At 37.5% G+C, this 11,834-nt stretch overlaps 1 protein-coding gene across 3 annotated transcripts; it reads left to right on the forward strand.

Annotated features, from left to right (window-relative positions):
* Positions 1-219: 219 nt before the first annotated feature.
* On the forward strand, positions 220-11,815 carry LOC114146829 (endophilin-A2-like). 3 transcript variants are annotated; one of them, XM_028021222.1, is made up of 9 exons: positions 220-430; positions 3,648-3,716; positions 3,834-4,050; positions 4,820-4,953; positions 5,134-5,292; positions 6,908-7,011; positions 8,034-8,167; positions 8,299-8,355; positions 9,070-11,815. In XM_028021222.1, exons 1-9 carry the CDS (start codon positions 386-388, stop codon positions 9,255-9,257), a joined length of 1,107 nt encoding a protein of 368 aa, XP_027877023.1. In that variant the 5' UTR covers positions 220-385; the 3' UTR covers positions 9,258-11,815. The 3 variants fall into 3 exon arrangements, with proteins under 3 accessions (XP_027877023.1, XP_027877022.1, XP_027877025.1); XM_028021221.1 differs by having other exon boundaries at positions 221-430; positions 8,296-8,355; XM_028021224.1 differs by lacking the exon at positions 8,299-8,355 and having other exon boundaries at positions 221-430.
* The last annotated feature ends 19 nt before the right edge of the window (positions 11,816-11,834 follow it).

Genomic DNA, 11,834 nt, shown 5'->3' on the forward strand with positions numbered 1-11,834 from the left:
CTCGATTAGTGTTTTTTTTTTTTTTTTTTTGCTAGATCAAATATTAACTCAAAATAAATAATAACAGAAGTAAAACTCTTAACACACATGCTCAAACGTGGACTGAAGCTAAATTCTGTAATAAGGTGAATAAGAAATGAGTGCAATAAAGTAACTGTAGAAGGAAGTGGACCGACCCACTGTTTGTGTCTACGTGTGTGTTTTGAACCAGCTCGGTTCCGCCCACTCTGGAAGCCAGGAAGTGGTGGTTGCCTAGCAAGTTTCTTATCCGCGGAGCAAAGTTTGGAGACGTGTTTTCCTCAACAGATTTAGGGCTGCAGTCGTTCACAGAAGCTTTTTTTGCACACATTTTCCCGAGAGAGGACAAGGAGGAAGCGCTGGAAAGATGTCGGTCGCAGGATTTAAGAAGCAATTTTTCAAAGCCAGTCAGGTAAACGAGTTGACTTCTGTAGCCAGTCGCTTCCACAGCTCCGCTGCTCTCCTGTTGCTCTGGCCTTTAGCTACCAGGTTACCTAAAGTAGAAAAGATTTTCGGGAACCAAAAAAGGCCTTCTAGGTCTGGAAAATGTTTTTGAATTAGAAAAGACACAAATTCGTGTTGCAATTAAACTCTTTAAACCTGCCCTCTCTTAAGTTAGTCTTAAATTAGCTCATGCTAATCTCAGGTTTAACTAAACTTAGTTGCCAACGCTCTGGTTAGTTAATTAGTTAGTCTGTCTGGTTTAGATTTGGGTTCTTCATTTTAGAGCCAATACTGTCTTTTAAACAAAGTTTTATTCATAAACATATAACTGGAAATGTTTATTTTCTGTAGTTTGTTGCCAAGTTTCGTTTTAACTAAATGCTCGCTATATTAGCGCCAGAGTGCGCAGGATTAGCGCCATCTGTTCGAGAGGTTTATCTCCCCTAAATCAGACATAAAGGGTTTTATTTTTGTCTAGTCATGGGGTAAAACGTAGATTTTATATCGTATTTATATTTATCCCCACTTTTGACATTTGAGGCAAGATTATGACGCAAGAGCCTAAATGAGTTGGTTAGTTCATTTAAATTGTTTACATTCATACGCATATTAGAACTGTATTTCTGCTTTCTCCGTCATACTTTAAAAAAGTCATGGTCAATGTTTATTTATTTTCAACAAGGGTAAAAAAAGAATATAATATAAATGTAACTGGAATGTTTTGCATTTAACAGTTTTTTTGTTTTTTTTTAATGAATTTGAATGATTTTTGCCAAGTAATTTAATGTGGCGTTCCTTATTGAAGACTACATAATAGACGGCATAATAAGGCTCCTCTGATTTTGTTGCATTTGTTCAGTCAAGTTTTCACCCTCTATTTTGAGGGTGACTGCTGAAGGCTTGTAGGTTAAATATGTAATTGTTCATACATACAAACCTCCCAGTATGCCATGACTTGCTAAACCAGTAGGCTTTGTTTTGGTGGCAGCATTGTTGCAGCAGGTGCTTGTTTTTGGTGGAATATCATACAAATGAAGTAATGGCTCTGTCTTTGGCAGACACTCAGTGCCATGTGATTGCAGATGATAGCCTATATGTAATTGACTGGTTTCACCCAAGATATTCGGACTTGTCACTCTGGGGAAATGACAGACGTGGTAACGATGACTTCATTCAGGTGCTGTCATTGTTCTGGCTCATTCACTGGGATGGTTTACTGCAGCGATAAATAGAACTGAGTCATCTTTAATTCCGACCATACCTCTTCTAAAGGTTTGTCCAGTAGTCATACTTTGTAGCTAACATTGATAATAGATGGGTGGTTGTACAGATAGTACGGTCTTTTATACCTTTACAATGGCAGTATGGATTGGTTACAACAGATGTTTTACAGGCCAAATACTGAGGCGTGTTGTGTACCTGAGAAGTTCATCCATTTGCCATCCAGATTTCTTTTGGCAAATGCCTGGAAAAAACCCCACTAATGTCAACTTGTTCATCTGGTTTTAAAAGGAGTGAAAATGAAGAGACTGATGAGGTTCAAGCAAAAGCTGCCTGGCAGGATCTTGTTATGCTAATATAAGAAAGGAGCTGCTTTGAGGTTCTTATGTAAAAAAAAAAAAAAAAACTACTAAGATAAGATTTCTAAATTGGCTTTTTCAAAATATCTACATGGAAGGTTAACTGGAAAATATCCAGTCTATTGGATAGACTTCCATGTAGATATTTTGAAAAAGCCAATTTAGAGATGTTATCTTAGTAGTTTTTTTTATCTTAGTAGTTATGTGGAAAATGTACACATACCTGTGAAATATTAATCATATGTTGTAAGGCTACTGCTAATGACATATATATAAAATATACATACAAATAAAGGCATAAAGCTGTTAAAACATGGAGCAGCCTGTCTGACTTCATAGTGTGCATTCAGCAACTGTAAAAATAATTCACAGCAACTTCGTCTGTACCAGTGGATCAGCAGCTGCCCCTCAGTGTTTTTTAGCTGCAAATCTTGCATGTTGCTTGTCTTTCTGTGGTTTGCAATGAAACCCTGCAATTTATCATCAGTAACATTGGTCTACTTCCAAACTTGAAGTCACTCTAGCCTTTGAGTGCTTTAAATCAGACCATTTGACAGTGGATCAGATGCTTCACTGTTAGACGGAGCTAACCGTTGAATAGAGCTAAACTTGTTTGACATATGGAGCAATCACAGATGCACGCAAGTATCTGCAGGCTGCATGTGGGGGACTGTAGATACACGTCAGTGTGACTTGGCTGTAGCTATTGTTAAAATGAAAAAGTCCAAATCATAAAAACTATATGTTGACTGCAAATCATTATATTGGCAGTTGTAGCTGATGTAATTAGTGTAGGAAGTAAATTGTTCATACTTCTATTTTTTAACTTGTATTAACTTTTTAGCGTACTACTGTAGGAATCCAAAAAAAAATGCTGAAACAACCCCTTTTTTGTTGTTGAGTGTTATTGGGTTATTCTAAATTCATGTTTTGAGATTATGTACATTCCAGGCAAGCTAATTAAGTGGTTTTATTTAAACTAGAGAAAATAATCATCCAGTTAAATCCATCTGGTATATCTATCTATATTCTATACATGTAGACTAGCACATTTTCAGTCTTCTATTAAGCTTTGAACCACTTGTGTGTGTGTGCGCGCGCGCGCGCGTGTGTGTGTGTGTGTGTGTGTGTGTGTGTGTGTGTGTGTGTGTGTGTGTGTGTGTGTGTGTGTGTGTGTGTGTGTGTGTGTGTGTGTGTGTGTGTGTGTGTGTGTGTGTGTGTAAAATAGAGATTATAAAGTACAATTTTTGCACAGTAAATCAAAGCATTGCCTGTGGTCATCATGTAGGAAACTGTGATGCATTTGCTGACCTGATGGAAAAAAGTGGAGAAGCCTTTATATGAAATTGGAGTTCTTAAGAACAGACGTTAGGAGGTTGCTCGCAGTGCAAAAGGATTATTTCTCATCAATTTGGAAGAAAAAGCATGGCACTTTATAGTCCTGGACCAAGGCTTTGGTTCATGATCCTGAAACAACGACGTGTCCCTGTGCTCTCCTCGGAGCTCAAAAAGTATCTGTTAAGTAGTTGAATTGTAATTATGTCATTACATCAACATTGAAATTTATTCTTGAAAGTAATCTTTCTACTTGCTTTATTTCCACAGATGATGAGTGAAAAGGTTGGAGGTGCAGAAGGAACCAAACTGGATGAAGACTTTAAAGAACTTGAAAGGGTAATTACAGCATAATTAACTGGATGATCTTGCTCAAATCAAATAAGGCTACCGATGATTCTTTGACAAATGCTCTCTTTTTTTCTCCTTTTTTTTTGCCTTTTCATGTCCCTACAGAAAGCAGATGTTACCAGTAAAGCAGTAGTGGATGTCATTGGGAAAACGTCAGAGTACCTGCAGCCCAATCCTGCATCAAGAGCTAAGCTCACCATGCTTAACACAGTGTCCAAAATCCGTGGGCAGGTGAACAGTCCTGGTTATCCCCAGCCAGAGGGACTTCTGGGGGAGTCTATGACTAAATATGGACGGGACATAGGGGAGGACAATAGCTTTGGTAAGACTTGTGGAACCGTTTTGGGGATGTAGTGTGGACGTTTATCTATAGATCTATCGATGTATATTATTTTATGCTCTTACAAAACAACCTCGTGTTAAGTCTGGGGGCATTTTTGGATGAAACAAGAAACCAAAAACACTCGGGAAGTGAAAAACGCTCATACTTCTCATTCTGTTTGAAAAGCACATTCAGCTGGCATTTGGTGGTGAACTTCCCATCTTTAAATGAAAGCTCATTCTATATACACACAGCAACAGAAACCAGAATACGGTTTGTTTTTATTGTTTGTTGTACTTGGTCAACATAACATTTTTAAAAGCTGACCTCGTTTTTCTGTCGAGTTAATGTTTTGCATTTCACTCAGTTTTACAATTACTTTATTTAGAACTCAGCTCTATTGAAATTTAGAACCAAGCTGTACAGTATATGGTAGTAGAGAAAAGCAACTAGATGTTCAAGTTGAACTAACGGCAGAGTCTGTATTAAGAATGTTAAATATGAGTAGAAAACACTGATGTTCTTCCAGACTGGCTCGTCTTGAACTACAAATAATTTTCCTTGGAACTTTAGCATTATGAAAATCACAAACTAAACTGCAGCTGTGCAAATCAATTTTTTTTTTCTATGTAACATTGTGCCACCCCTGCTGGGGAAGGAACTTGTGTTTGAGGAAAGGTCTGCAGTTATACATTGTGATATCTACTGATTTAATATTGACCCAAGGCAGTCAGAATTTCCTACTTTTCTACTTGTGTGTATTTTATAGGCGGAGCTCTGGTGGATGTTGGAGAGGCGATGAAGAGGCTGGCTGAAGTCAAGGACTCCCTGGATATTGACGTGAAGCAGAATTTCATTGACCCACTGCAGGCGGTCGCTGAGAAGGATATCAAAGATATTCAGGTAGAACAAAGATGTGATAAGTTTATCTACACACAGGCTTTGCACTGAACTGCAAGGTTTGTGCTTTGTAAGGCAGGTGCACTGGGAAAAATAACACAAAAAAATCACAGACACAATATACTGTATAAGTCTTATTTCAAATGACATTTATAACCTCACCCCTGTGTGTTTAACTCACAGCACCACTTAAAGAAGTTGGAAGGCCGCCGTTTGGACTATGACTATAAAAAGAAGCGTCAAGGTAAAATCCCAGATGAAGAGATTAGGCTGTCCCTGGAGAAGTTCCATGAGTCCAAAGATATGGCTGAGAGCTCCATGCAGAATCTGTTGGAAACTGATGTAAGTTTGCAACTGCCTTGGCTTGATTGTCTGTCTTACATAAATGGATATCACATAAGTTTTCATTTTTCTCTTTTAAGCTGGTTAAAAGATGTTTAAGTTTACCGCAACTAATCATACAGAGGAGTCCATAAAACGAGTCATAGAGGACATGCTAAAGCAATTGGAAACAGTGAATCAGTCTCCCACTTGATCGTCCATTATGATCCATACAATATTAGGAATGTAATTTTACGCGTTTTTTATGCTGTCTGGCAATGCTGTCTGATATTTCTCAAGAGTGCAAAGGTAGATAAAACAGAGAGCAGCAGATGGAAACATGTTGGAGCCTTTGTAATAAGATGATGTTCTTCATCTGTGAGTTAACACAGCAAAGTTCAGTTTTTGCCCATCTAATTGAACATTTTAGTTACACAGACCCTCTCATAAATATATACTCATAGAAAATACAAAAAAAAAATCCACTGCCCATTTATCCTAAAGGTTTATGACTGGGGCTGAGATTTTTACAAACATTAAGTGAAGGTGTCAAAAACTGATTTTAGGATTCTGTGTTTGTCTTTGTATAATCCAAGCCAGACTTGATCAGGTTTTTGAAATGGAATCTTAGTTTGCAAAATAAAGTGAAATAAAATGCAATTTAATTAGGTAAATTCTTTTCTAAATAGGCAGATTTGTTTTTAAATAACTTCAGAAAAAAATCTAAAAAAGTAGATTATAGAATTTTCAATAAGAAATTTGTAGGAACCAAAATATTGAGAGATTTCAGACCACTTCATGATTTCGACACACAATTAAGTTGATAAAGTCAACTTAATTGTATTTCACTAACTAAATTACCAGTATTAGACTTTTTTTTTGGAAGATAGCAATTCACATCAGTAAAACAAATTAAAACATAACCTTGGCTTTCTCAGTTACAGCAAGTGAAGTGAAAAAAGGGTATGGTGTGCAAACATGGTTTCAGTGTGGTGGATTAGATATTTGAAATATTCCTCTTGTGACCTTATTCCACATGTTGCAAAATGAATAAAGAATATTTAATATAATCCAGTGCCTATTGCATATAATCATTTATAGCAGCATCTTGGACATAAATTTCAATGCAAGATTTTTGTACATTTACACTTAAATGTAAAAACAAATGAACAAATCTTATAAAATTGTATTGAACATGGTTTAAATCAGAAAAATAGAATGCATTTTTGTGTTTCTGTGACTAATCTGTTAAGAGTTTACAGAGTTTACCCTCTCTTTATAAAAATAAGCTCAGATGGGTGTTTTTTATGCATGCTTCTTGAAACTGAGTCAGCACATCAAATCTTCAGGAACAGCTTGCTCCAGCTGCCTCTTTTTTCTTTCCATGGTGACTTGCTGTAGGCCAAGCTTGTCGAACCAGATTTTTTTCTGATGTTTACTGTTTTCATGTCTCTTCCACATAAATTAAGGCTTTTTGATTCAGGTGATAAACACATGGGAATCTAAACTCATTGCCTTAGAAAACAAAAACCTCAGTAAACATGTGAAAACAATCTTGTGGAAAAACTCATTCTCCGTTCTTGTTACTTTTTATTTATCTGAATTGCTCTAAAGTATTCTGCTGATTCACATGTAGGTGGAGCAGGTGAGTCAGCTGTCTGCCTTTGTGGAGTCCCTGTTGCAGTACCACAGGCAGGCCACGGAGATCCTGGAGGAGGTCACAGAAAGACTGAAAGAAAGGTCAGTTCTTTCACTGCCTTTACAGTTTATCCTACTATTTAAAAATTTGCTATTATTTAAAAATAGCTGTTGAATTAATATGTATATTTTCCATGTAATGAAACCTAAATACAAATGATTTCAGGTCTTCAGAGTGCCCCCCCAAAAGTAAAAAAATATATATGTTTTTGGTGTTCATAGCATTTATTTGGAAACCGCAATATTTAAAGTGGGCAGACACTGAGAGAAAATGAGCAGTTTTGCACCGACAACCTCTGTACCTGTGGCTCCCGCTCAGCCAGTTGAGCTCCACCCCTCTCCACTGATATCATGACATAGTTATTCAGGAAAGTACACAAGCCTTGCCAAATAAGATTTATTCATTTATTCATTTAAATCTAATTTGTCTTCTTCTTCGGTTCTATTGCAAGCAATTTGAAGATTAGAATGTATAAACACACTGACATAAGATTATGTTTGTATCTCCTCATTCTAGGGATGCATACATAACTAGTTTTAAAGCCAAAAGTTCCAAGAAATGGATTTCAATCTCCAGGCGGCTCAAGAAATTTCTTCTGACAGTTTATTGCCTGGGTCAACAACCTTTATGATCAAGCGTCACATTTGCCTTTACTGCTACTAAATGAAATTTGTGCAGAACCTACAGACAGATCTGAAAATATTTCTAAATGTCTAGAAATTGTGGTGTGTTTTGCCTATTTGTATCCATTTTAATTTTTTATTATTTTTTTTTCAAATTTTGCCACAATTCCAACATGTGATAGACCAACACAACATAGAGAATAATTGTGAAGTAAAAGGAAAATAATGACTAATAATGTGGTTTTGAGTTTACCTTAACAAATAAAACCTGAAAGAGTGGCAAACATTTATGTTCAGAAAATCCAAATCTAATTTGCAATGAAGACTCTGACTCAGTGGGAAAGCCACAGAGGAGGCCATTTAGGTTCCTTTTCACTTGCTCTATACTTGCACTGAGATCAGAAATGTAATTTTTGCATTTTATTTTGATTTTGATGCAGGGTAAATGAAGCTCAGTCCCGCCCGAAGCGTGAATTCAAACCTAAACCCAGACAATCCTTTGACTATGGAGACGAAGAGCACTCGAATGGAGGATACGCAGCAGGTCCAGTGAGCCCCCCGGCATACACTCCTGGTAAAACTACTTTTGTGTATCTTACTTTATCTTTGTGAGTACGTGCCAATCCCCCCCATCTTAGGAAAACACGTTGCACATCCGCATCACCCTTCTGACAGAATTATTTCCCTTTCTGCAACATTAAGCAGCCCAAGCACAGTATCCACCTCCACCCGTCAAAAGACCCTCCGTCAAGAGCAAACCGCGTGAGTGGACAGAAGAAGATTACCTACTAATTAACCACAAAACTTGACTGCTTTCTTTTAACCTGTTGCACATGTGTGTGGCAGTGACATGGATGCACTTCTCTGGCTGTTTTTTTTTGTTTGTTCTTTTTTACTAACTCTGTTGAATGTTTATTGTGTCAACTGATCCCTTTCAGCAGAGCAGAACATAAAAGGGGAACAAGTGTTGACTGTTTCTGTTACCAGATCTTCAGATGTATGGAATCATCAGCAGCTCACATTATATTATTTTTGATTTATTTAAAATTGAACATTTTAAATGAAGTTTCCAGTTGGAAGTATGTAAATTTGGCTGAATTTTATACATCTGACGATTTCTTCACCGACCACTGAAACTTCTGAATCTCAAAATCTTTGTTAAATTCAAAAAATCCTATAGATGCTCTGATTTTGAGCTTCTGAAGTTTTAATCACCTGAGAACTAATAAGTTATAACATTTCGCTTCCTCTTCTTTGAAACCTTCCATCAGTGGTGTTTTCTAGAGACTCTTCAAATGTCACACTAGTGACACCATATGTCTGAACTTATTTAAAGGAGTCACACATTCATGCAGATTCTGAGTGTACGTAAACTTCTGGCCAACACTGTGAGTCTTTATTTTAGTAGCTGGACTTACGTATGCTTTCTTTTTCCCCTTCTTGCGTCTGTTGTCTTCTCTCCATGTCTGTGTCCAGGGGAGCCGAGCTGTAAAGCCCTCTATGACTTTGTGCCAGAAAACGATGGAGAGCTGGGTTTCTACGAGGGGGAAATAATCACCTTGGTCAGGCAAATTGACGAGAACTGGTTTGAAGGAAGACTCCGTGGACAAACCGGATACTTTCCCAACAACTACGTGGAAGTGATTGTGCCAATCTCACACTAACTGAAGACAGGCAAGACGGGAGCATCAGAATGGGGAAGACGGATGTTTAAAAATATATTATCATGAAAACAGAAACATAGCAAGGAAATGAAATATTTTATTTTGTATCTCTGAGATATTTTTTGAGCAAACTTTTCGAGACTTTCTGTCAAGATGGAATGGATTTGAAAACATAAAAACACTAAGGACAATTAAGGGTTGAATCAGGAAAATGATGCATGATGTTTAGGTGCATTCGCCATATACTGCGTCTTTGTAAAACATTTTTTGCACCTATGCACTTTGTACACAACATCTCCAGCTGAACACTAAGCAGAAACAGATGTGTCAAAGGGTGCAATGACTTTTTGTCTTATTCAGTTTTATTCACAGTATCTTGTTTGCTGAATCATGACTATTTGGAACTACACACAATCATGTTTTTAACCTTTTCATCTATAGACTTGGCCACTAATAGAACAACACTACACAAAACTGATGTTCTCAGGCATTTGAGGCTACCTTGTACTGCCATCTGGTGGTTTTATGCAAAGAGTTTTCTTAGTTTTGTATTTGTTTGATTAATCATGAGTTCTGAGATGTTTAAGAACTTCATATTGTTCCAGCTGTAAGTGATGGCTGAATTTGGACATTAGGTTTGCAGGTTCTACTGTCATGGGATAATTTAGGATAAATATAAAAGACTATTTTATTACTTTTATGACTCTATTGCTGCAGTATGTTTGTCTCTCAAGTCCGAGCTCAGGTCTGGATTGCACCGAGTGGAGCAAGATTTTGCTGCAGATTGGAAAATCAGTGGGATTTTCTACTTGTTGTGGTGCTAATTACTTTTCCTAGTAGAAGTTAATCACATAGTTCAATGGGTTCTTTACCCTAAAGGAAACTGGTAACTAATATGGGCTTTTCAGAACTATAGGATTTAATGATTTAAATGAACACAAACTGTGAGAATAATGTTTATATCTACAACTTTCTCTAGATTTTAGAAGTGTGGCAGTCATATTTGATTCAGAACTACAATATACTCTGGGACTCCCAGCTTTAGGAGACAATCTTGTTTTTCAAGATGGGGACTTGAAAAATCTAACTTACAAATAGATATTTTGTTCCTCCATAAATATCTGTACCCCTTTAAAAGCACTCCAGATATGTTTTGAAACACTACTTCCAAACAAAGGTTGTTCTCTCTTATTTGTCCTACCAGATGGCTGTGTTTCAGTCTAATTTTAACTTAAAATAAAATCTTCATGAGTAAAAGGACATTTGATTTAGTCTATATAATGAGCAACATTACACCAAAGCCAACATGATTTCTATCTGTTCCTTTTTCCCCCCCCTCAGGCTCAGCTGATACTGCTGGCAGTGTCATTACATTGTTGTTTTTATGGGGCGTGGGGAGATAGGGCTTTTTGTTGAAGTGTTTCTTCATGAATTCTCTGTCTTATTTGCTTTCACTCCTCAGCTCTGTTGTAGACCTGATTTGGAGCATGGAAATGTGTGGTGATGTGAGCTTGGCGTTGCTGTACCTGCCTCTTGCTTTCAGACGTAAACTATGCACCAGACCTGGATGGAGGATGCTCTCTCCCAGTGTCTTTGTATCAAATTTACAAATATCAAGGGAGATCTGTCCACAATCAATGGTTTCAGTTCCAGTTAAGCCTATTGCAATCAGACTATGAACTGTCACGGTTCATGCTGTTTGTTGAAATGCCAAATTTTCCCCCTTGTCACGATCCCCTTGTTGGACTGCCCCCTGCCCCGCTCATCTCTGCCGTCTCTATTTAAAGTGCAAGCGGAACAGACAGGTCTTTTTCTGCAGATGAGGGGACACAACAGTGGATTATGCCCTCCCCCACCACTCTATTCACCACCTGCCCCCTTGCTCCTGCCCCTTTCCTCATTATCTGTCCCTTCCCAAACCTACGGTGCCTCTGATGCTCAGGCTCGTATGCTTACTTTGAATTATATCCACACTGCCTGTCCTTCTACAGACCTCTTAATGTGTCTGTTATTGGTGATATGTTTAGGACCCTTGCTGTGCTGAGTAATAACAGTGGCTCAGGTGTGGGTTTACATGCCTCATTTGACTAAGCAAAACCCCTTGAAGAGAGGCAGAAGGTCTGCGACTCAGCTTAGATCATAGATGATGAATGATGTTGTAGAACAAAGGGCTAAGATCAGGTTTTGTGTGCTGCTGATGTCACAGCTCAGAGCCGCTGCAGCCGACTTTACTATACTATATATCAGCTTTGCAATACTGATGAAGTATTAACAGCTTTAAAGCTTTATTTCATTATGCACAATGTTAATGGAACTATTCAATTAAATATCTAGCCTTTTTTTTATTTGTATGTATTTGTAAAAATGCTTTTGATTTAATACCTTTCTGTAACTGTGATGCTTTGGGAAGAATAAACGTGGGATTATCCTGGATTATCTCCAAAATGCATGGATTACCGCTATACTAGTCATTTAAAGTGTAATCTGATGTATTGTGTGTTTTATTGTCTGTGAATAGATGCTGTTCATTTTCCTCCAATAAATGTTAAATATTTCTATCCTCTGATGAATTGTCAT

Source organism: Xiphophorus couchianus, chromosome 6, assembly GCF_001444195.1.
Source record: "Xiphophorus couchianus chromosome 6, X_couchianus-1.0, whole genome shotgun sequence".
Taxonomy (NCBI): domain Eukaryota; kingdom Metazoa; phylum Chordata; class Actinopteri; order Cyprinodontiformes; family Poeciliidae; genus Xiphophorus; species Xiphophorus couchianus.

Coding starts and splice junctions, on each gene's coding strand:
- LOC114146829 (XM_028021221.1), top strand. CDS start 386: ATGTCGGTCGCAGGATTTAAGAAGCAATTTTTCAAAGCCAGTCAG. Junction 4,954..5,133: donor AGGATATCAAAGATATTCAG/GTAGAACAAAGA, acceptor TTTAACTCACAG/CACCACTTAAAGAAGTTGGA. Junction 7,012..8,033: donor ACAGAAAGACTGAAAGAAAG/GTCAGTTCTTTC, acceptor ATTTTGATGCAG/GGTAAATGAAGCTCAGTCCC.